Source organism: Phyllobates terribilis, unplaced genomic scaffold (assembly GCF_046119375.1).
Source record: "Phyllobates terribilis strain yellow unplaced genomic scaffold, ASM4611937v1 Scaffold_13__5_contigs__length_258822181, whole genome shotgun sequence".
Taxonomy (NCBI): domain Eukaryota; kingdom Metazoa; phylum Chordata; class Amphibia; order Anura; family Dendrobatidae; genus Phyllobates; species Phyllobates terribilis.
The window spans coordinates 27,688,912-27,714,352 of record NW_027362773.1 but is presented as its reverse complement, the minus strand read 5'-3'; the positions used below and the strand labels follow the sequence as shown (position 1 = coordinate 27,714,352).

Here is a 25,441-nt window from a genome sequence, read left to right as displayed (position 1 = left end):
ATAGTTACTGCATGTGTATGGCAAGTGTGACAAAGTCACTGGCAGAATACTGGAGGGGAGATATCTGTCACTGAGACTATTGGCTTCAGTGATGTAAAACATAGAAGTTTCTCCTGCACATTAGGTGCAGAGAGGGTTAATAGCCAGGTTTACAAGGGCATGCTTTACAGGTGGATGGCTAAGTGCTGGGAGGGAAGCTATCCACCCTATCTCCACTCCATGGCGTATTTTAGGGCTAATTAAATAGCCAGCCTTTTGACTCAGGAGGTGTTCAGAGTCTGAAAAACCTGCTCCAGGAAGGAGCTTGCATGTGTTGGACTGAATTGTGAGCGACTAACCCTGAGTGGCTGGACATCGTCCAATATACGGACTATGTTGCAACTTAGATATCTTGTTTTGCCTTTATGTCGAATGGGCTGTGTTTTTTCTTTATGGACTGCAGATTAGTTTATGAAGTTTAATAAACTAACCCGAAATTTAAAGAGACAGTGTTACTTGTCTACCTCCGCATCCAGCCAAGCAAGTCGCTTTACCTCACAAGCTTAAGATAACCAAGACTTCTCTCGTGCTGCACCAGTTCTCTGGAATGCATTACCTTAGACAAACCAAGTAATACTTGGCCCTACATTTTTAAGCATGCTCTAAAAACACATCTCTTTAGACAGGCCTACCTCACTTCACTAATCTATGTCTCCCCTGTTCATCCTTCCTAAATTTTCCTCAGAATGGGGTCCCACTTTTTCATTTGTCTCCATATCCTCTGTGCCCCCAATAGCACTTGGTAACTGTACTGACAGATTGTGGCTGATAACTGGATCATCCAGCTTTATATAATAACCTTTAATTATTATACTGATGGCTGGACCATACATGACAAGCACTTTTTACTCATCCCCCTATTTCCTTATGGATTGTAAGCTTGCAAGCAGCAGGGCCCTCACTACTCATGTAACTGTTGAACTGTGTTACTTTGTATTATCTTTATTGTCTGCATATGTCCCCCTTAATTGTAAATTGCTGTGGAATATGTTGGCACAATAAAAATAAAAATTATTATTAACCAAAAGTTGGCATAAGCAATAGTAAAGTGTCTAACTCCATGCAAGATGTGCCATATCTAATGCACAGTATGTGATTAATTTGTCACTTTTTGGTCGATGTAAACACTCATATGCCCAAAAATGACAAAAGTATTCTCGGAGTGATACCTTTATTGGCTAACCAGAAAAAAACATATATACACTGCTCAAAAACTTAAAGGGAACACTTAAACAACAGAATATAACTCCAAGTAAATCAAACTTCTGTCAAATCAAACTGTCCACTTAGGAAGCAACACTGGTTGACAATCAATTTCACATGCTGTTGTGCAAATGGAAGACAATAGATGGAAATTATTGGCAATTATCAAGACACCCTCAATAAAGGTGTGGTTCTCCAGATGGGGACCACAGACCACATCTCAGTACCAATGCTTTCTGGCTGATGTTTTGGTCACTTTTGAATGTTGGTTGTGCTTTCACACTCGTGGTAGCATGAGACGGACTCTACAACCCACAGAAGTCGCTCAAGTAGTGCAGCTCATCCAGGATGGCACATCAATGCGAGCTGTGGCAAGAAGGTTTGCTGTGTCTGTCAGCGTAGTGTGCAGAGGCTGGAGGCGCTACCAGAAGACAGGCCAGTACACCAGGAGACGTGGAAGGGGCCGTAGGAGGGCAACAACACAGCAGCATGACCGCTACCTCCTCCTTTGTGCAAGGAGGAACAGGAGGAGCACTGCCAGAGCCCTGCAAAATGACCTCCAGCAGGCCACAAATGTGCATGTGTCTGCACAAACGGTTAGAAACTGCCTCCATGAGGGTGGTATGAGGGCCAGACGTCCACAGATGGGGGTTGTGCTCACAGCCCAACACCGTGCAGGACTCTTGGCATTTGCCACAAAACACCAGGATTGGCAAAGTCGTCACTGGCGCCCTGTGCTCATCACAGATGAAAGCAGGTTCACACTGAACAAATGTGACAGACATGACAGAGTCTGGAGACGCCGTGGAGAGCGATCTGCTGCCTGCAACATCCTTCAGCATGACCGGTTTGGCAGTGGGTCAGTAATGGTGTGGGGTGGCATTTCTTTGGAGGGCTGCACAGCCCTCCATGTGCTCGTCAGAGGTAGCCTGACAGCCATTAGGTACCGAGATGAGATCCTCAGACCCCTTGTGAGACCATATGCTGGTGCGGTTGGCCCTGGGTTCCTCCTAATGCAGGACAATGCCAGACCTCGTGTGGCTGGAGTGTCAGCAGTTCCTGCAAGATGAAGGCATTGAAGCTATGGACTGGTCCGCCCGTTCCCCAGATCTGAATGCGATTGAGCACATATGGGACATCATGTCTCGCTCCATCCACCAACACCACAGACTGTCCAGGAGTTGGCGGATGCTTTAGTCCAGGTCAGGGAGGAGATCCCACAGGAGACCATCCGCAACCTCATCAGGAGCATGCCCAGGCGTTGCAGGGAGGTCATACAGGCACGTGGAGGCCACACACAATACTGAGCCTCATTTTGACTTGTTTTAAGGACATTACATCAAAGTTGGATCAGCCTGTAGTGTGTTTTTCCACTTTAATTTTGGGGGTGACTCCAAATCCAGGCCTCCATTGGTTAATAAATTTGATTTCCATTGATTATTTTTGTGTGATTTTGTGGTCAGCACATTCAGCTTTGTACAGAACAAAGTATTCAATGAGAATATTTCATTCATTCAGATCTAGGATGTGTTATTTGAGTGTTCCCTTCATTTTTTTGAGCAGTGTATATATTTGCAAGCTTTCAGATCACATGGGCTCCTTCTTCAGGAAGGTTTACAAATGGTTCACCCCTTCCACCTCATTAGCAAATGTCCTGTTGTAATATCTCTTAAATGTTCTGCTCTTGTCTTATTAATTCAAGTGTAATCCCGTCTGAAGAAGGCGCCTCTGTGCCCCTGTGCTCTGAAAGCTTGCTAACATATATATACTTTTTCTGGTTAACCAATAAAGGTATCACTCCGAGAATACTTTTTGTCATTTTTGGGCATAAAAGTATTTACATCGATTTTTCTGGCTAACACGGTGCCACAATATAATTTTTATTGTACATCACTTTCTGGTCAAAGTTTATGCTGTCTATTAGGCCTTAATTTTTTTCACAGATGCCTCATGAATCCATTATAATCTATGCTGGTGTGCACGTGTCTGTTTCCATGTCCGTGTGCTGTACATGCTCTCTACGTGTTTAACATTGCAAAGTATAGGTGAAGCTGTGCAATTTATTTTTCTTTAGCCATGCCAGAAAAACACTGATGACACCAGTACTGTTTTTTTCTGGTACCGGTTATATACGGACGTGTGAAGGAGGCCTTAGACAGAATTAGTAAATTTTCACATACCTTCATAAGGGCATGTGCAGACTACCATTATCATTTATTGACGTCTTTTTTCCATTTCACAGCTGTCGGAGCAGGTTCTCATTGCTGTAGAAGATAACACTTTATCAGTAGAGCCTGTGACGCAGCCGACTCTACCCGTTGTGAAAGCATCAGCTGTAGAACGTGGAGGACCCAGGTAAATACATAGAAGAAACTGAACAATGCTGAAGAGAAAAATACAATGCTCTGCACCGCAGTGTAACCTGTAATATCTGTAATTTACTGGTGTCGTCTTATGTGGCAGAGAGGCTTTCGGACTACCCCAGGGCCCAGGTGCCCCCTCTGCATCTCCTGTAGTTATGCTTTTGACTCTGTATCATGTTGGGGCCACTATATTTTATTCATGTCGTCTGCCATATTTTTGTCTTTCTGTTTTTCCTTTCAGTGGGAGTCGGGTGGAGGTTTTAATGTAAGTTCAGAAAGGAACCTTGTGTTAATCCACTGATGAGCTGTGTTAATAAGTGAATGGCTTTTTTGATTGTTTCTACTCCAATAACTAAAGAACTAATAAGGTGCAACACTAATTTGTACTTCTCTGCGTATGCTGTCCCAGATAACATGCATGCTCCTGGCATTAGACAATCTTCTATTGCTATGAAGGCATTGCTGATTTGATTAACCAGTTTTGTTTTGCTGCTGGGATACATTTGGGGGAACTACTAGTTGGAGGCCCCAGCATAGGTTCCCCTTTTTCTTTTTCGATAATACAGATGTATTTGCCCCAGTCTAAAGTCAGCTAAAGACGCTCTCCCCATAGAGAACACATTACATGGCGAAGCACAGCGTCCATGTGTATAGTGCAGGCGGTAGATATAGCCGTCAGCCAAATGCTTGTATCTAAATTGTATGGTCAGGGTAACTGCTAGATTGATGGTTAATACCATGACTAAAATCCAAAGAACATATCACTGTAAATGTAATAATTAATGCTATCAATATTGTTTACTTCATGTCAAAAGAGTTTCCCATGTGTTTTCTCATTGCTGACATTAAATGTGATGTTTTTCTTTTTTTTAATCAAATCATTTTTATTGAAAAACTCCAGATACAAATTTTCCATCTTTCAAATAACATAAATGACATAGTAATTCCATAGTATAAAACATGAACAAAGTATCTCAACTTCAGTTCCCTAACCCACCCTAAACCCAAATCCCAACACTCCAGAGAGAACCATTGTCAGAGAAATGTGAATCATTTAGGATCGAGAATAATTATCTGATGTGAAACAATATCCAAAAAATTTCTCAACTGACCCATCAATCTCCATTGGTATGAAACAATCATGTTGTTGTGCTAAACAAATTATTCATACACATTTAAATAGGTCAAAATTCAGTGCTGATTAACTGCGTAAAACCACAACTACCCTTGATTTTACATACCGGTTATGGGGTGTACAGAGTGGGCTCAGGGGCTGCAGCCCCATAAGTGAGCTCCTATATTGCTGCTATTAGCCATTTAGATGACTCTGTTAATCACTGACAGTGGCTTTTAAGTGGTAATTCAATGGCAATTACAGGGAGCCAAAGGGCACCATGGCAGCCAGTTTCCATAACTGCCATGTTAGTCCTCCTGAGAGGCTTAGCCATGGACTGAATAGACTGAGCTTCTAAGACGAACTGAGATTTCACTATATTCTGCAGCACTGTGGTATTGCTGTATGTAGTATGAGCAATCAAACAATTTTACAGGTTCAAGTCCCCTAAGGGGACTAAAGTGAAGTAAAAAATGTTTTAAAAAAAAATAAATATATATATATATATATATATATACAGTTATATGAAAAAGTTTGGGCACCCCTATTAATCTTAAGCTTAATGTTTTATAAAAATTGGTGTTTTTGCAACAGCTATTTCAGTTTGATATATGTAATAACTGTTGGACACAGTAATGTTTCTGCCTTGAAATGAGGTTTATTGTGCTAACAGAAAATGTGCAATCTGCATTCAAACAAAATTTGACAGGTGCATAAGTATGGGCACCCTTATCATTTTCTTGTTTTAAATACTCCTACCTACTTTTTACTGACTTACTAAAGCACTTTTTTTGGTTTTGTAACCTCATTGAGCTTTGAACTTCAGAGCCAGGTGTATGCAATCATGAGAAAAGCTACTTAAAGTGGCCACTTGCAAGTTGTTCTCCTGTTTGAATCTCCTCTGAAGAGTGGCATCATGGGCTCCTCAAAACAATTGTCAAATGAGCTGAAAACAAAGATTATTCAACATAGTTGTTCAGGGGAAGGATACAAAAAGCTGTCTCAGAGATTTAACCTGTCAGTTTCCACTGTGAGGAACATAGTAAGGAAATGGAAGAACACAGGGACAGTTCTTGTTAAGGCCAGAAGTGGCAGGCCAAGAAAAACATCAGAAAGGCAGAGAAGAAGAATGGTGAGATCAGTCAAGGACAATCCTCAGACCTCCTCCAGAGAGCTGCAGCATCAACTTGCTGCAGATGGTGTCACTGTGCATCCGTCAACTATACAACGCACTTTGCACAAGGAGAAGCTGTATGGGAGAGTGATGCGAAAGAAGCCGTTTCTGCACACACACCACAAACAGAGTCGACTGAGGTATGCAAAAGCACATTTGGAGAAGCCAATTTCTTTTTGGAAGAAGGTCCTGTGGACTGATGAAACCAAGATTGAGTTGTTTGGTGATACAAAAAGGCGTTATGCATGGCGTCAAAAAAACACAGCATTCCAAGAAAAACACTTGCTACCCACAGTAAAATTTGGTGGAGGTTCCATCATGCTTTGGGGCTGTGTGGCCAATGCCGGCACCGGGAATCTTATTAAAGTTGAGGGATGCATGGATTCCACTCAGTATCAGCAGATTCTTGACAATAATGTTCAAGAATCAGTGATAAAGTTGAAGTTACGCAGGGGATGGATCTTTCAGCAAGACAATGATCCAAAACACCGCTCCAAATCTACTCAGGCATTCATGCAGAGGAACAATTACAATGTTCTGGAATGGCCATCCCAGTCTCCAGACCTGAATATCATTGAATATCTGTGGGATCATTTGAAGAGGGCTGTCCATGCTCGGCGACCATCAAACTTAACTGAACTGGAATTGTTTTGTAAAGAGGAATGGTCAAAAATACCTTCATCCATGATCCAGGAACTCATTAAAAGCTACAGGAAGCGACTATAGGCTGTTATTTTTGCAAAAGGAGGATCTACTAAATATTAATGTCACTTTTCTGGTGAGGTGCCCATACGTATGCACCTGTCAAATTTTGTTTGAATGCAGATTGCACATTTTCTGTTAGTACAATAAACCTCATTTCAAGGCAGAAACATTACTGCGTCCAACAGTTATTACATATATCAAACTGAAATAGCTGTTGCAAAAACACCAATTTTTATAAAACAATAAGCTTAAGATTAATAGGGGTGCCCAAACTTTTTCATATAACTGTATATGTAATTTATATATACATACACACACATATATATGTTTAAATCACTCCCCATTTTCCTCAATATTAAAGAGTTAAACATTTTTTTTAAATATTTGGTATTGTTGTGTTACCAAAAAAATCCAATCTATCAAATTATAAAATTATTTAAACTGTGTGTTAAAGGGAATCTGTCAGCAAGTGTTTGTTATGTAATCTAAAGACAGCAGGAGATAGGGGCTGAAACACAGAAATCAGGGATGTGTCACTTATCAGGCTGTGTGCTGTTGTTTACTTACAGTGAAGGTTTTATCACCTGGATATTATCACTGCCTGGACTACAGCTCAAGCACCTGCTAGATCAAGCAAGCCCCCTCCTCTGAAAAGCAGCTCATTCTCAAGAGACAATGTACACAGAAAGCCCGATGTGGCTGTTGTTAGCTTTCTGAGCTCTGCTACATGCTACATCTAAAAACTCTGACTGTGTCAGAACTTCTGCACCCAGTAAACTAAGTGATACATCGCTGGAATCAGGGTCTCTGCCTCTACATAAAGCTGCTCTCAGATGAGGTAGCAAAAACCTGCTGACAGATTGCCTTTAAACGCCGAAAAGAAAAAAAATTGAAACACCAGAATTGTTGTTTTTCTGTTGCCACACTTTTCTAAAAAATACAAAGTCACATCTATCCCAAATGTCATATCTATCCTAAAATGTGTCAATAAAAATGACATCTTCGATCCCTAGCCCTATGTGTTACTCCAGAAAGATGTAAATGGGTTTTACAAGGGGCCATCTATTATGTCTACATCGTAGTTCATGGCATTTAAGTTTACAATGGGGAGAGCCACAGTCATGTATGGCCTTCCCCTCTCCTAAGTGCTTTGTGTGGGTAAAGGGCACACCTTTTATTCCCATAGATACAGGTTCCACTTTCTGGACTTCGATCTATCAGGCATTTATGGCATATAATTTTGATATGCTGGAGATGTCTCAGATGATCGTAACCTCTATGTTTTTAATGCGACCCTTGGGAGCGATTGTATATGACAATGTAGCCCTCAGAGCAGAAAAGGTTGTGCACCGACCCCTGCTTTATAGGATGAGAGGAGATGGCTGCACATAATGTTAAACCTAAAAATGACATGATGCTAAGCCAGGCATACATTCACTTTAAGACTAACTAAAGACATTAGATCAAAGTGACTGTTTAAAGTATTAAAAGTCTGTGGACATTTCTTTTAATTCATGACCAATTAATAAATCCGCCCTTAGTATAATCGGTATATATTAGGAGTCATTGTCGTGACACTAGAAATGATAAGCTACGTATTCTCTAACCTATTCACGCAATATGATGTACATACAGTATGTATCATTGCAGGGTGGCCTGTATGTGAAGGGAGCTCAGGAGCTGAGATTTCTCCACATGCAGCTGGTACCAGCTATATTACATAGTCAGCATCTTTGTCTAACAGCAGCAGTGGAGCTCCAGTTGCTGCTGTTAACCATTTAAGTGTCGCTGTCAGTCACTGACAGCGTCGTTTAAATGGCATAATTGCCATTGCTCACGTGCATCGTTTCCTATGGCCCCCCACGATGACCTGGACCTATTGAAGAACCCCATCACTGTCATCTTGGTATTTCTGTGAAACTCAGCCACAGGGTGAGCTTCATAGGTGACAGCAATTTTAACTACATACTGCCATACTGTAATATTATATGCTGGATTTGAGCTCTGTGTGTAAAGGGCACTGCTGCTCTCATTTGCTTATACTGCACTTATTTCCTCTCCATGTGCTTTTCTCCTTGTCTATAGCCTGTTTTCTCTGATTTCCATAAGTCTTTAGTTACTTCATTCCTTTCCCACTGCAGATCTGAGAACAACACCCTCTTTGCTGCTATCATTAAGGGTGCAGTCATATGACCATATTACTCCCACGAGGATCGCATCGCAGTGCACGGACTTACCAGCGGCTCTCCTGACCTGAACGTGACAGCGGCATAGAAATACATGCTGTCGTGTTCAGGTCAGGAGAGGTGCCGGCCAGTTCAATCACTGCGATGCGATCCTCACGAGAGTAATATGGCCGACTGACTGCACCCTAACACAGAGAGAAGGGAGAAAAAAAAGATTTTTAAAAATATAAAAAAAAAATACAAATTCAATTCACCCCCTATTTTGCTCCATTAACACTAAAGACATTAAAAAATAAACAGATTTGGTATCGCCGCATCCATAAAAGTCTGGTCTATTAAGATATAAAATTAATAACCCATATGGTAGATACAGTAAAGAAAAAAACTCAAAACAGCAGAATTGCTGTTTTTGGGTCACCACGCCTCCCTCAAAAAAATTCCAGAAAAAGTGATTAAAATGTATTATGTATTCCAAATAGGTATGAATAAAACAGTCATCTCGTCCCGTAGAAAAACAAGCCCTTTGCAGCTTAATTGACAGAAAAATAAAAATATTACATCTCAAAAAATAGCGACGCAAACTAAAATGTTTTGTTTTGGAAAATTCAGATTTTTTTCACAACTTAAAAAAAAAATAACTTTACAAATTTGGTATCGCTACAATCGTACTGACCCGGAGAATCATGTATATGGTAATTTTTTTTTTACTATACAATGAACCCTGTAAAAACAAAACTCAAAAAACAATGGCGGAATTGCATTATTTCTTTCCAGTTGGATATTTTTTCCTGTTTTTCAGTACATTGTATGGTAAAATGAATGGTGTCATTCAAAACTAAAACTCATCCCATAAAAATACAACCTGCATCTGGCAATGTCAATGGAAAAAAAAATATCCGGGCATTAAAGTTTCTCCTAAAAAACACTGCATTCTGATTGGTTGATATAACACATATCTAGAATCTTACATTTCTGCTGATCTATTTCATTTTAGGAAATGTGCACTCAGTGGTTTGTCACGTTCATGCCGCCACCGCATTAAGCTGGGAGACTCTGGGAATTATTACTTTATCTCACCCTCCTGCCGGTACAGGGTAAGTGCTGGATAAAGGAAGGGTGCACTTCCATCCTTGTTCGCTAACTCTGTAAAGCACAGTAAAGTGCAAACTATTGGAATCTTGTGACCACTTTTGCATTTCTTTATTAAACATTTATGGGCAGATTCATTAAGACTGGAGTAGTGAGCACTGGCGTTATGCCAGTCTTGCTGGAGTACGAGGCGTCGAATTCATTAAGTGATCTGTACAGCGGCGGAGTGATGAAGAAAGGTGAGTACAATGCGAATAGTTAATTACCTTTATTAGAATTTTTCAATCCACAAACCGGAGTGGAGCCTTCGTCAAGTGTCTGTACAAGGTGAGTGCTAGGCGCTTTTTACATAGCAGCTTTGGCAGTAAAAACAGGTATCAGCTTACAAAATATTTTCTATGCATAAATATTGGCTAAAAATACTAAAGGAATTCATATTAAATTCATCATAGTACAATTCAATTAATTGTATTTTAAAAAATTACATAAAAATAGATAATCGTTATACAGGTTAAACTCTATAGTATTATCGCTGCATCATTAGAAGGTCATTTGGTTTCAAAATAATTGTAGGGAGAATTAATGTAATAGAAGAAATGGAAATTCAAGTGTCCATTCATAATTATTGTTGCTATCTTTTTTAGGAAATTGTAGTTAGTAATTTGTATCAGTTTGTATAGTAGCCAACAGATAAAGTTGCACTCTGTGGCGCTATAGCATAGAAATATGAAATATCTGAAATCTGAATTACATTACTGTTCTAGGAAATAGGAAAAAAACGAGAATACTTAGCGCATGAATTGGCCAATTCATGTGTACCCGGTAGCCATGGTAAGGCGACTCTTTTTGCTGGGAACCTATCCTAATGTGAATCCTGTCCTAGGCAGAAGCTAACAGTTATATGAGGATCCTGCTGTGATTAAAACCACCACAGGCTGATGGGTGGAGTGCTAGCCAGAGAGCCTATATATAAATAACAAAAGACTGACAGTCACTTCCAAACAGAAAACTGGTGTGTACAGGTGCAAACTAAGAGTAGCCATCTCCATATATAACTAACAAATAAAGCTGCATTCTGTACTGCTATGGCATGCAAACATGAAATATATGAAATTTGAATAGCATTACTGCTCTAGAAAATAGTAAAAAATGAAAATATTTAGCGCATAAATTGACCAATTTATGTAAACCCATTAGCCGCCATAAGGCGATTCTCTTTGCTGGGAACCTAACCTAATGTGATTCCTCTCCTGGGCTGATAGTCTATATTTATATGGGTAAGTAGGATCCTGCTGTGGTTAAAACCGCCAGAGGCTGATGAGTGGAGTGCGTCGTCAGATGGCCTATGTATACAAATAACCAAAAATTAACAGATAGTAGCCAATTAGATGTAGTTCTTCTTTAATCCAGCAGGTATCATCATTCCTCCATCAGAACAGAATGTATTGGTCATTTCATTTAGATGTAAGGTCGTATGAAAGGACGTAATGTTTCAGGTTTGCATATCCAGAAGATATCTCCTTTTTAACAGGTTTAATCTGTTTTCTGTGCCTTTGGGTATTTGAACTATAAGTATTATGGATATGGGATTTTTGTGGTTGGAGTGAAAAAATGTGCAGTGTATTATTGGTAAACTGTGTTGCATAAATTTATTTTTTATATTAGATCTGTGTTTGTTGAATCTATTGTGGAGCGCTTGTGTTCTTCTCTCTTCATATTGTTAGTTACAGCAGCATGTTATAAGGTTTGGTGAGGCGTAAGGGGTTTGGTGTGGGTGGGGAAGTGGAATAAAAAATATTTGTTGGTATATTGGTTGTTGTGTGATTGTAGGAACTGGACCGTGACTTTGCATCCAACATGTGACGGTGGTGGGTGTGGACCCACTGCGCCACAGACCAGGCTTACCCTGGAGGAGTGTGATTAACTGACTACCTGGTCTTCACTAGAGCTTCTGATGGTGAGGATAGGCTTGTGCCGGTAGGGTAGTCACCAGGTGCCACTCCAGGGCAGTGCCTGGACCTACAGCAGATGACAAACGGGTCAGAGGCACAAATGCGAGGCACCGAGAGCAAAGACAGAGACGTGGTCGGAAAGTCTGAGGTTGGGGCCGGCAGCACAGGGTCAAAATACGAAGCCGGGATCAGGAGCGGAGAGGCCGGGTCAGTGACACGAGAGTCAAAACAAACAAACATCTTGACAGGATACAAGAGACGCACTGCAACTAGGAACCTAAGTTCAGGCAAGGTGTGGGGGGAGGAGCTGTCTAATATATTCCCTGCTGGCAGGTGATAGGCCAGGAAAGCAGGACTCGGCAGGACACCGAGGGTTAAATTCCTGCAGAGTCTGTCCTTGCCTCCCTATATTTAGGTGGAGAATCTCCAGCCACATTAAGATGCACAAATGCCGGGAATGCTGCAAGAGGGAGCTCAGCAAGATGTCCTGATACAGGGAGGAACAGAGCAGTGAACGCAGTGAGTAGGATGGTGCTGAAAAGGCGTGCGTGTTATCGTTGTGACACCGCATTAGATTTGTCGATGAGAATAATTTCTGTTCCTTTAGGTTTTTAATAATCATGTACAGATATTCTGTATCTTTTGGTGGGGTGTATTTTTGGTTGGGTTCTTGGGTTCTAAAATTCATTTTAGAAAATAGCAATTTCACCTATGACAACGCCACCTATTACTAACGCATAGGCACTGTGATGGGCACAAAAGTAGCACCAGCTTTCACAAATATCTTTATGGTTATTAACTTTTGTAAAGAGATCAACAAAATGAATGGGGTATCCAACTGATCCCAAATATTCAAAAAGAATCTATCGAATTCCTGAATGTATCCATCTGCACAAGGAACCGCAGTATTACAACGAAAACTTTCTTTAAAAGCATTGACGTCCACAGCTATCTACATTACACTAGCTGTCACCACAAAAAATGGCTAAAAAATATTCCCTTCAGCCAATTCAAAAGAATTCGGAACAACTGCACAGACACGGAAATCTTCAACGAACAAGCAAAGATCCTGAAAAATTGGTTGATAGAAAATGAATATCCATACAAACTGATAATACATGCCTTTGAAAAAAACAAACAAGTCAGCCAAATTGTTTGTATCTACAACACTAAAAAGAATATCAGCAACTCAAATCTATTCAAACTCAGTCTTATCACTACCTATAACAGTTCCCATACACAAATATGCAAATTGCTTGGAAATGGAATCTACTCCACAATGACCCTTTTCTAAAAAAAACCACAATCCCACCATCTATCATATTTAGAAGAGCGCCAAGACTGAAAAAATGTATTAGCACCCAGCAAAGTAAAAAAACATCCATCCAAGCTTCACAAAACAACACAAATTTGTTTTAAATAAAATACCCTTAGATGTCGATGTTGCAATGCCATCTGTAATAATGTAAAAACATTTACCCCTCAACGCACTAAAGAAACCTTCACTATCAAACAGAAATTAAACTGTTAATCCAAATATGTCATTTATCCAATAACATGCTGCTGTAAAAACAGGTAGGGAGAAGAATGCAAATGCTCCACAATAGACTCAACAAACACAGATCTAATATAAAAAATACATTTATGCAACACAGTTTATCAAGACACAGCACCTTTTTATATCCTAACCTGACAAGGTATTTTTGTGGCCTAGGCAGATGAAGCCAATGGCGACCCCACCCCAAAGCAAATGAATGGATCAGAGATTAAGGTAACAGCACCCTTATTGTCCTCACCCACCGATGAGTTAGGTAACAAGATCTGACGACCACTTCAACTAGAATTGTTACCTTTTTCACCAAAAAATTTCAGCAAAAGTAAAAAAAAGTGTTGTACTTTAGGGATGTGACTTAACAGGGAGTGCGATTTTAAAGATCTAGAATCATTCATTTTTCTTGGACCATTTACACAATACGGGGGAAAAATAACGATATTCATCCCTGATGTCCTATATTTTTTATGTCAAACTCATAGAAGCTAATATAGCTTAACTATAATGTGGCTGTTTAGTTTTAATCACGGTGTCCAGCATTATACGTTTGATAGTTTTTGCGTCCGTCATGCGACAAATACAGCTGGCACAAAACTGATAGTGGCTCTGGAGGTGTATTCATGTACTTAAGGTGGTTCTGGTGACATATTCCAGTTGTGGTGACATATTCATGTAGTGATGGTTGTTCTGGTGCTTTATTCATGTACTTCTGATGGCTCTAGTGATGTGTTCTTGTAGTGATGATGATTCTGGTGATTATATCTATCACCAGAACCATCATCAGAACATGAATACAAAACCAAAATCATCATCAGTACATAATCATAATTAGTGTATCAGAACTATTAATAGTACCTTAATATGAAACCAGAAACATCATCAGAAAATAGATACGTCATCGCAACCTCCATCAGTGCATGAATACGTCACCAGAGCCAACATTAGTAAATGTATGCATCACTAGAATGACCATCAGTACATGAATACATCAACAGACTCATTATCAGTACATGATTACGTCACCAGAACCACCATCACTAAATGAATACATCACCAGAACCATAAGTACTTGAATACAAGAACCAAGCTTACTACAACGATCAATTGTAATGTCACGTCGGCCAATAAACAATTGTATTGCATGAACCTACAACCCCAAAACTCCCAGTATGTCCTCAACAATGGTAAGGAGATACAGGGAGTTGTTGTTACCAGCCATCCTCAGACTACGGACCATAAATGAACCACAGGACTGATGAAACGCAGCTAGTATCACAAATAAACATTTACCGTACGTCCAGGTACCTTATAAATTACATCTTCTCTGGAGTTGTCCCTTTCATTGTTATGATCTGCAACAAGTACTAAGCAAAGAAAGGGGAAAGCTATCCCTACAGTAAGACTAAGCTGAATCCCTACGATGTAGCGGGCTGCCTGTTCCTTGCGAACAGACCCGCCTTAGTCCTTGGCTAGTCTGAACGAAGACCTATAGCATAAAGGAAGGGGTCCCTAAAAGAACTAAGGACTGGAACAAAAATGGGACACTTCCTGAACAGGGAAGGTTGTTGCAGAACACAAAAAGATAAACTGACAAAAAGGTACTAGAGGTCCCAGAAGGACCAAGCAAACTGACAGAGATAGGCACAGAAGCACCTGGCTAGCAAAACAGTCAAACAACACTGAAGTCCAGCACAGCCAAAAGGGTGAAGCTGGAATATATAGGCAGATGGTCACGTGACCGCAAAACACAAGATGGAAAAAAACAAACAGGAGGGTTCTAACATTCGTTTCACCTCTATCTTGTCGAGATGCGATGATGACTTTTGCAGCACATCCCCAAACGGTCTTATTAAAATGCCCTCTGCATAAAAATATCTGTCCATACTGTACCATAAATAAGCCTCCTATGGTATATGGCCTCCACACTTTCCGCCTTAATGAGCTATAACCACCACACTGTCTATCAATATCAGCTATAAATGCCACATCGTCCACCATTATGATCCATGGCCTATAACATGACAGTGTAAAATAGGGGCACAGTATGGAGAGAGGTTAGCATGGCTGGGGAGACAGTGTGAAGATATTGGATGTATACTGGAAAATTAGAGAGGGGGCTATAATTTTTCATTACACTTTCTATATCTCCACACTGTCTCCCCCACACCATTCTAATCTCTCTCCATACTGTGCCTCTATTTCACACTGTTCCATCTCCATATCCATTCTGTGCCCCCTCTTCACACTATGCACTGCCCAGCATGCTACCCTCTTCAAACTTTAACCACACATCATACTGTCCCCCTACACATTATGATGGTCACCAAAGCCATTCAAATGGTATGATATCCACAAAAAAAAAACAAATATATAGTATGGTCACCACAGCCCCGCACATCCCATACAGTATTATGGTCTCGACAGCACACCACCAAGTATGATATCCACCACAGCCCGCTATCCAGTATGGTCACCACAGCTCCTAGTATAATGTCCACCACAGTCCCATATACAGTATCGTCACCGCAGCCCCTCATATACTCTGCTGTCCCCTGCACAGCTCTTCATTTGCTGTCAGACCCCCCCTTCATCGCACAGCCCATCATTTCATGGACCCCCACACAGCCCATCATTTAATTATCCCAAGCACAGCCTCTCATTTCATGCCCCCCTGCACACCTCCTAATTTCATGGCCTCCTGCACAGCCCCTAATTTCATGGCCTCCTGCACAGCCCCTAATTTTATGGCCTCCTCCACAGCCCCTAATTTCATGGCCTCCTGCACAGCCACTAATTTCATGGCCTCCTGCACAGCCCCTAATTTCATGGCCTCCTGCACAGCCCCTAATTTTATGGCCTCCTCCACAGCCCCTAATTTCATGGCCTCCTGCACAGCCCCTAATTTCATGGCCTCCTGCACAGCCACTAATTTCATAGCCCCTGCACAGCCCCCAATTCATGGCCAAATAATATAAGAATTAATAAAAAAAATAGACTACCCTAATCCAGACTCCCCATCCACAGTCTCCTCTTCTATCCTGTTCAGCAGTGGGCACTAGATGGCACAATGAAGTCACTGCATTGTGCCATCCGATGTCCCTGCGTGCGCCGCCTCCAACAGGGCGCAGGCCAGAAGTGGGCTGCGTTGTACTGGAGTTCCTGGGGGAGCAGGGTCTGATTTCAGCTCCTCTGCTACTGTCCTGGCAGGATCACATAAGTTGTATTTGCGTCGTAATGACGAGAATACAAGGAGGGAGTGACGGCTGGGACACAGGCAGAGAGAGGGGTGAGCAGTGTTAGTGAGTGACACTGGTCCCCTGTGTGCCCGCATCCTGGCCGTCACTGTGCTAAAAGCCTGTGGCCAGAGGAATGTATCGGCTGGTCGCAGACATTCAGCAATTTTTTCCAAAGTACCCCTTGGGTAGGCAAGAGGTAGGGCCCTAGGCTGGTGCCTACCCTTCCTACCCCTTCTCCCAGCCCTGATCCTAACCACAAAAAAACCTATATCCATGATACCCAAATTCACACAAAACAGATTTAACCTACTAAAAAAGAGAAAGATCTTCTGGATATACAAGCTTGAAACATTACGTCCTTTTGGTCTAAATCAGAGTTTCCCAAACTCCAGTCCTCACGGTCCCCAACACGTCATATTTTCAGGATTTCCTTAGTATTACACAGGTTATGGAATTATTATGAAGGCATCAGAAATTGGCACAAGTTCTCTCAACTGTGCAATACTAGGGAAATCCTGAAAACATGATGTGTTGGGGCCCTGAGGACTGGTGTTTGGGAAACAGTGCGCTAAATTAAATGACCGATCCATTCTGTGCTGATGGGGGAATGAGGGCACCTGCTGGATCAAAGAAGAACTACATCAGATTGGCTACTATAATGATACAAATTGTTACATATTATTAACTACAATTTCCGAAAAATATAGCAACATTAATAAAGAATGGACACTTGAATTTTCATTTTTTTCTTATATTGAAACCAAATGACCTTCTAATAATGCAGCGATAATAATAGATTTTAACCTGTATAACAATAATCAATTTTTATGTAATTTTTAAATACAATTAATTTAATTGTACTATAATGTATTTAATATGAACTCCTTCAGTATTTTTAGCCAATATTTATATAAAGAAAATATTTTTGTAAACTTATACCTATTTTTACCACCAAATCTGCTATTTAAACAGCGCCTAGCGCTCACATTGTACAGACCCCTGGCGAAGGCTCCACTCCGGATCCGAAAACCGGTTTGTGAATTGAGGAATTCTAATAAAGGTAATTAACTATTCGCAGTCCACTCACCTTTCTTCATCAGGTAGCGCACTTTTTATGAGTTGGAGCGGCAGGCGTGGTGACGCTCTGTCCAGCCATGGCTTCTCCCCCGCTCTGCCCATTTCATCACAGCTGATTCAAAACTGGCTTGAAAACGGCAAAAGTCCAAAAACTTTTGCACAGCTCTGTGTTGTGCTAAAATTTGGTGACTTTTCAAAGCTTTTATGCCACTTTTTTTGGCATCAAAGCTTCGATGAATTGGCCCCATGGTTTTTTGTTATATACAGACTTATTAATTACCATCAGATACTTAAGATGTAGTTTGCAGTTCTCTGGTCCCAGCCTAGTACCCAAGCTTTTCCTTAGCCATCAGCACTCTGCATGCCACTGTTCATGAAGAAATTACAGTATATCCAGTTCATATTAAGTGGAAATTGTTCTTTCAGACCACAGTGATCTCACTTGATATGTAATGTGATAAACAGGCAATTTGCAAATCACTTTAATTTAAAACTATGTTGTCTGAGCCCTGCTGACCACCTGTTATTAATTCGTCTCTAGCAGCAGAGACACAGAGATGGATTACAGGAGGGTCTTTGTCTGTCTGTTCCTGCTCTCCTGTCTGTCACACTTCATACAGGCATAACAATGACAATAATGTGGCAATGAATGCTGGAAAGTGAGAGGAGAGTTGCAGCACTTATAGTGCTGGCAGAATACAGATGAAGAATATCCATCTTCTCAAAAAGAGTGTATAGTGAGTTATAGAATAAGATCACGGCCCCACTATCAGTATTTGGTCAGTATTGCAATAAGTCTAGATCTAAGTACTTGACTTTATAATTTTTCACCCCAGGCTGCTATAGATGGGGCAATGCACCTGTTTATGTTTTACTGCCTTGTTCCTCACATGGGCTTTCTCTCCCCTACAGATAACAGCAGTCTGCAATTTCTTCACTTACATCCGTTACATACAGCAAGGTCTGGTACGCCAGGACAGTAAGTAGTCTTGTCTTATGCTCCAGATACTTTACAGTCTTCAGTGCAGTTTGTGTGATCTGTGAATAGACATCATTAGCTACATAAGGAACAAGAACATAACAGGACGAGCTGAGCACAGTAAAGATGCTCGTGTCGTCTATGATGAAGATCCAGTGATGAATTGTCATTGGAGAACTGAGAGCAGTAAGTTGCTTAGTTCCCAATGCACTGTAAGGGTATGTTCACACGTGGCGTTTTTGTTGCTTATTTTATGCAGCATAGTTAGTGTGTAAAATGTGCAGCATAAGGTTTAAAAATTGGAATTTCTGAAACCTTATGCACAAGGTGCTTTTTTTTTTTTTTGCACGTATTCTGCACTATTTGCCAAGACGCAGCATGTCAATTCTTTCAGCGTTTTTGCAGAGGAATGGGAGAAAAACGCAAGTAAAAACAATTAAAAAACGCATGTAAAAATGAGGCAAAAATGAGCATATTGCATGCAGTGCTTTACCTGCTACCACTATGGTGTTTGAAGCGGAAAAACTGTTGCAAAAACACATGTGATCAGACCGAAGACTTGCACTCCTCACTTGTATATTGAAGAACTGCATAACAAGCAATTACCTAAGGCCTCGTTCAGACAGCAGTGGTTTTTCTGATACACAAGAAAAAAACTGTTTCATTTTCATCTTTTTTTCGATCCTATTTGTTTTTGATCTGATCTGTATTTGGTCAGCGTGTCAGTTTTTACCATCAGTGATTTTCTCATATAAAAAAATAAATTGTTAAGCTTTTCCTAAACATTGGAATGTTAAAAATGGACAGCAGAAGGATAGCACATGGATGGCAATGTGTGCTGCCGGTGATTTTTCACGGACAATTGACTTGTATGGGCCATTTTTATTTGTTATGGCAGATGCAGAGGAGCGTATTTGTTGTCAATGTGCGATCCGATAAATCATCAGATCACACTCAGACCAATATTATTCTATAGGGCAGTGCACATGTCCAATTTTTTTCATCATACAGAGCCAGACCAGGGAAATAAATCGCTGATTGCCCAAGTTTGATCCAATATTCGGTTCGCACTCGTCCATGCAAGTCTATGTGTGCACGGGAAACCTTGGATGACCTCTGAGTGCAGTTCGATTCACACTGACTGACAGAATGGAGAACATTTTTTCTCCATCTTCTCCTCATCTAAGAGAATCTGAATACACTATGATCAGAATTTGATCAGTGTCATTTGCATAATTGTCCGGATTCTCTCAGATGAGAAAATACACAGTTGTCTGCACCTGCCTTTACTCAGATCAAAAACTGACATCTCACATAGACCATAATGAGCACGTATTTTATCCATGTACAACATGCATGCAATTCACAGACGTCTGCATGAAGCCTCATATGCATCTGTTACATAACTCACACTCTAAGGCCACGTTCACACATTCAGTATTTGGTCAGTATTTTACATCACTTATTTGTAAGCCAAAATCAGGAGTGGAACAATGAAAGGAAAAGTATAATAGAAACACGTCACCACTTCTGTATTTATCACCCACTCCTGGTTTTGGCTACAAATACTGATGTAAAATACTGACCAAATACTGAACGTATGAACGTGGCCTAAGTGTAAGTTCACACTTAACGTATTTGTTACATGCAAATTTTGCAGCAGATTTTGTTGTGGAATTGCTGCAGATTTCACCGTCTTTATTGCAAAATGAAATCCAAGCCCAAAGAATTGACATGCTACAAGTTTTACATCTGCACATTTCAGTTTCTGCACAGAAATTTTCAGCAACATGTATATTACACTATGGATTTTCTGCCTGCAAATTACGTACTGAACCCCAAACCAAATATGCAACATGTTAACTTACCCTAAGGCTAAGTTCACATGTTGCATATTTGCTCCAGATTTTGTTGCGGAAAATTCTACAACTGTCCCATTCATCTGCAACAATTCTATTTAGATAAATGGAACTGATTTTCTCCAACATAATCTGCAGTTTCCTTGTAAAATACAGCAATTGTGCAGGAAAATAGTGGAAAGACCGCACAGGGCTGTTGCGGTTTTCAGCTGCGTGTGAACGGAACCTTACTATTATACATAATTAAAGTTCTCATTTCCAATAGCTGTTAGCTGTGTTGCTTTTGTTGTTGTTGGTTCATTCCATGAAACAGATTTTAAGGCTCCTTTTCTCCACTTGTGCAGCGGAGCTGATATTCTGGGAAATCATGAGGCTCCGGCGTGAGATGTCATCTGCAAAACTTGGGTTCTATCCCAACGAGTCCTAATGGTGTCAACAGGACCTGAACCACCAGAACAACACTTAAATAAATCACCAAACTGCTGCTGCGGGTCAAGTAAAATGGGAGGCATGAGTGTGCGCTTGTGAAAACACAACTGCATCTGTGTGAACTGTGTGTTATCCCTTCCTACATGGTACAAAACTCAACCAATCTGGAGATGAAACATGAAATGGAAATAGAATTAGTCACTTTACAGATATCCTGAATATATTGTAATGTGCGCAAACCCACAGCAGCTAATTACATATCTGCTCTCAATGTTGGAATTTGCACAAGAAAGATTAAGTCTAACTTCTGATTGGTTGCTTTGGGTTGTCCACTATTACTTCTCTGTTAGTAAGTGGCCCTGTGTATATCACATGGTACTTTATAAGCTAGAAATGAGGGCTGTATATGATACAACTATATTATAGTGGCAATACCTTACATTATGCTGCTTTCCCTGTCATCTAGAAAATAGCATCATGATCTTACCGGGTTTGTCCCTCGAATAAAGTACATTTTAATCTATGGAGCTTGGAATAAAAATAAGTTACACTATTGGATGTGTTAAAAAAATGTTCCTGCGCCGCTTGTTTTTAAACAGGCAGGGAAATGTTTTACCTCACAGAAAGAATCAGCTGTGATCCCCTGCTGTCCTGTCTGTATATTCTTTTTCTCCTCCCCTGCCCAGGAGCTGTGGTATGATCAGACCATGTTCCTGTACGGTCAGACACAGCCATTACACAGGGAGCTTGCAGAAAAAAACCAGTACACTCAATGTAATCATCAGGATATTGTAACCCATATTTAGTACTGTTTACCTAGGACTTGATATGTGATTGGTTCATCATATTATATTACAGAGAAAGGAAGGCTGATGGCCAAAAGAAGATGAGCCATACTCAAATTTATAAATATAGCAAACTACTTTATTGATGCAATAACATACAGGTGAGGTAAATAGGGTACTTATAAAAAGAAGCACACGGCGGAACTAATCATAACATGTATATAGATGGGCCACAATCATGATCACTATGCAATTAAGGTGTTACATACACACCCGTGTATACTCAGTATGTGCATAGCACCTAGCGATCACCTAAAGGCTTATCCTATATTAATAACAATCCATAAGGTGTGAGAAAATTTACCTAAGACAATCAGGGACCGTGGTGCTGCAGGAACCGCCGGAGCTCCACCCAGACGCGCGTTTCAGCAGAATGCCTTCCTCTTAGGTAAATTTTCTCATACCTTATAGATTGTTATTAATATAGGATAAGCCTTTAGGTGATCGCTAGGTGCTAAGCACGTACTGAATATACAGGGGTCTGTATGTAACACCTTAATTGCATAGTGATCATGATTGTGGGCTATCTATATACATGTTATGATTAGTTCCGCCGTGTGCTTCGGTGTTGTCCACCAGTGCTTCTTTTTATATGTACCCTATCTACCTCACCTGTATGTTATTGCATCAACAAAGTATTTTGCTATATTTATAAATTTGAGTATGGCTCATCTTCTGTAGGCCATCGGCCTTCCTTCCCATGACCATTACACAGTACACAGCAGGGGCACATTTATAAGATTATCTCAGCACAGGAACATTATTTTTAGCACATCCAATTTTGGAACTTATTTTTATTTTAAGATCATTTGATTAAAATGTACTTTGTTCATGGGAAAACCACTGTAACTGTTCAAAGGACTTAACAGTTGTATAGTCCAATCTTCCATTTAAAAATCTGCAATAGTATTTGATTTGCAGCTATTCCAAAAATGTAAAATAAAAAATTGTACAAAAAGAAAAAATAATGATACACTGTGTTATGCATAGTGCTGGGCCCGATGGGCGTAGCCTGAATCACGAGGTCTTTAATTTATTGTGTTGTGCTCCACTCCCTTAGGACCAGTACTAGGCTTAACAGTGTATGGTTTTATGGTATACAGTAAATGTCAGTTATTCTGGCATCTGATAAAATTGGAATCTCTACATTCCACACTTGTTTCTTCCACTGAACTATTGGACAAGACTAGAAATTGGGCCATATTCACACATCAATGTGTCGTGGTCCAAGTACAGACCACAACGTACTGGCCGCTGGGTCTCCTAACGCAAACTGAGCAGCCACATCGGCATCTATAAGGCTGTTGAGTTCAGCTCAGGGAACCTGGAGTAAGTCTGAGCATTTCGGTCCATACTTGGATCACGGCCCACTGATTTGTGAATGTAGCCTAAGGCCTCGTTTGGATGAGCATATTATCTGGTTGTGTGCTGTCTTTGTTCACCAAGGAAGGTCCATAGAGAGCAAACGGACCCATTATACCCTTTACACATGGACTATTTTCCACATGGACTGATGGTCTGCGTGGAAAAATCGCATCTAAATAGCAGGCAGCTCCTGCACTCATCCGCTTTGTGGACATGCACACCGAGCTAGTCATGGCCACAATTCGCCACAGTTTAGTTTCACTGTCTGAACCCGATATTAAACTGAAAAAACTAATTTACATCACCACAGATTTTCAGACCCTCTTGTGTGCCGCCAACGTCAGTAGAATCTACATCCTTCTTTTCTGTCTAATTTATTAATGGCAAAGACAGTTTTGAGCATTTGTGGGTATTTTTTACTCTGGTTTTCAAAGACTTAATCTTAGGCCAATCCACTCCATACTCATAATGAGTTCTCATTTGATGATGATGATCAAAACAATGCAAAATGGAAAAAAATCATCAATAGAAGCCTTTGGCCACGTTCACTCGGTCATAAATACCCAATCCTAGGGTCAATTCTTGACTGAGGTTCAATCACATTTGGTAAAATAGCTGCATTTATATATTTAAGTCAGTGCTTCTCCATTGATTGTATATGGGACTGCTGCAGATAGCTGAGACCAGTGCTTGGCTTTTTCGGCAGTCCTATAGAGACTGAGCGGAGCCATGGTGCTTATCCCTGGTCAGCGCTCCATTCAGAGAGGCCTGTTCTTGGGATTGGAGGGGAATCCAACTGCTGAACTTCCACCAATCAGCAATATATCCTATATGGATAGGTGATAAATTCTAAAGAATAGGAACAACTCTTTAAAGGGGTCTACAGGACTTTATTATTGATTATCCTATTTCTAGTCCTTAAAAAGGGTCATCAGTACCAAATTGAATAGGGGAGGATCTGGGAGCCAGACCCCTGTAATATACTGTAATATGATTGTTTGTCCTAAGGATAGGTATGTAATATCCCATGAAACTTCTTCATCCCATATTTGACTTCTTCATATGATTTATGGTTCTTGGGTTTCTTGGCCTATGACCATGGACTTTTTGGCATCACTAATCAACCATCCTCTACTTTTAAAGGGCCACCTAGTCAAGTTTTATTAGGTGAGAAATTATAATATGTTATTGACAGTTGCCCAGTGGCTGACAAACTCTCTTTTCACATCTTGGGCCAGATTAATTCCCCTTTGTTTTTGCTTTTTTTCCTTTTTACAGAGATGTAACAATGATCCTCAGCACACAAGTCAATCACCCTCGCTGCAGTCCGTATACACACCAGCTTTCTGCTATTCACTGTGACTTTCTTAAAAGAAAATATTTTTATACTAGTGTTGAAAACCCTTTTCCCAATATCCAACCAGCACAGAAAAGTAATGCAGTCTCCATCTCGTTAGTCTTAAATGTAGTATTTTATTTTTTTAATGATGTTTTTAGGACTCAGTATTGTACATAATGGAGTAACATTGTTGGACATAATGTAAATGTCAACTATATGTTATTGTGGTCACGAAATCATAACTAGCTAACAGATTTACAATGGTGCCCCACAATAAGTGAGGTTCCTATAGGAGACACTAAAAAATGATAGCAGGTGAAAATGGTCACTGGTCACCCTGGGAAATTTTTTAGGGATAAACTGAATCTGAGAGTTTACCAACAGGTATTATCTCTATATCTGGAAATTGCTAATGCTTAAAGGGGTTGTCCAATATGGACAACCAATCTCCATGTCAAGACTATGGTGGAACATCCATCACTCAGGGATATATATGAGCCCTGATAGAGGGACACTCTTGGATTCTACATGGTCACATATTACATGATTGCCTATTCATTTGAAGGAACACTATGTAATAATACACATTTTCTGCAGTGGTCGCCCTCAGCTGATCTACCTCAAGCTGTTCCTTCGAAGCGTCCCCTGTTTCTGAGAGTGATGAGGAGGCATTGGTTTGACATCAAGGGCAGAACCAAATCCCCTGACTAGGGACAAGCAGACCCGTGGAAGTTTGGGTTCGTCTGGTTCCACCGAACTTTAGTACAAAGTTCAGTTCGGGTATCAGAACTTGAACTTGAACCCCATAGAAATCAATGGTGACCCGAACTTTAGAGCTAGAAAATACCTCTCTCTCTCCCTCTTTCTCTCTCTCCCTCTTTCTCTCTCTCTCTCTTTCTCTCTGTCTCTCTCTCTCCCTCTTTCTCTCTGTCTCT

General features: G+C 40.5%; 1 protein-coding gene across 4 annotated transcripts in view; it reads left to right on the top strand.

The window, feature by feature from the left end:
* RAB3IL1 (RAB3A interacting protein like 1) overlaps positions 1 to 21,900 on the top strand; it is a 47,204-nt gene extending 25,304 nt beyond the window's left edge. For 2 of the 4 annotated variants that reach the window (XM_073659419.1, XM_073659421.1), the window contains 5 exons: positions 3,485 to 3,597; positions 3,847 to 3,870; positions 9,779 to 9,878; positions 18,603 to 18,669; positions 20,873 to 21,900. In XM_073659419.1, the coding sequence (XP_073515520.1) occupies positions 3,485 to 3,597; positions 3,847 to 3,870; positions 9,779 to 9,878; positions 18,603 to 18,669; positions 20,873 to 20,955 (387 nt within the window). In that variant the 3' untranslated portion in view covers positions 20,956 to 21,900. The remainder of the gene's footprint in view (positions 1 to 3,484; positions 3,598 to 3,846; positions 3,871 to 9,778; positions 9,879 to 18,602; positions 18,670 to 20,872) is intronic. The other 2 variants (XM_073659420.1, XM_073659422.1) reach the window with 1 other exon arrangement.
* The last annotated feature ends 3,541 nt before the right edge of the window (positions 21,901 to 25,441 follow it).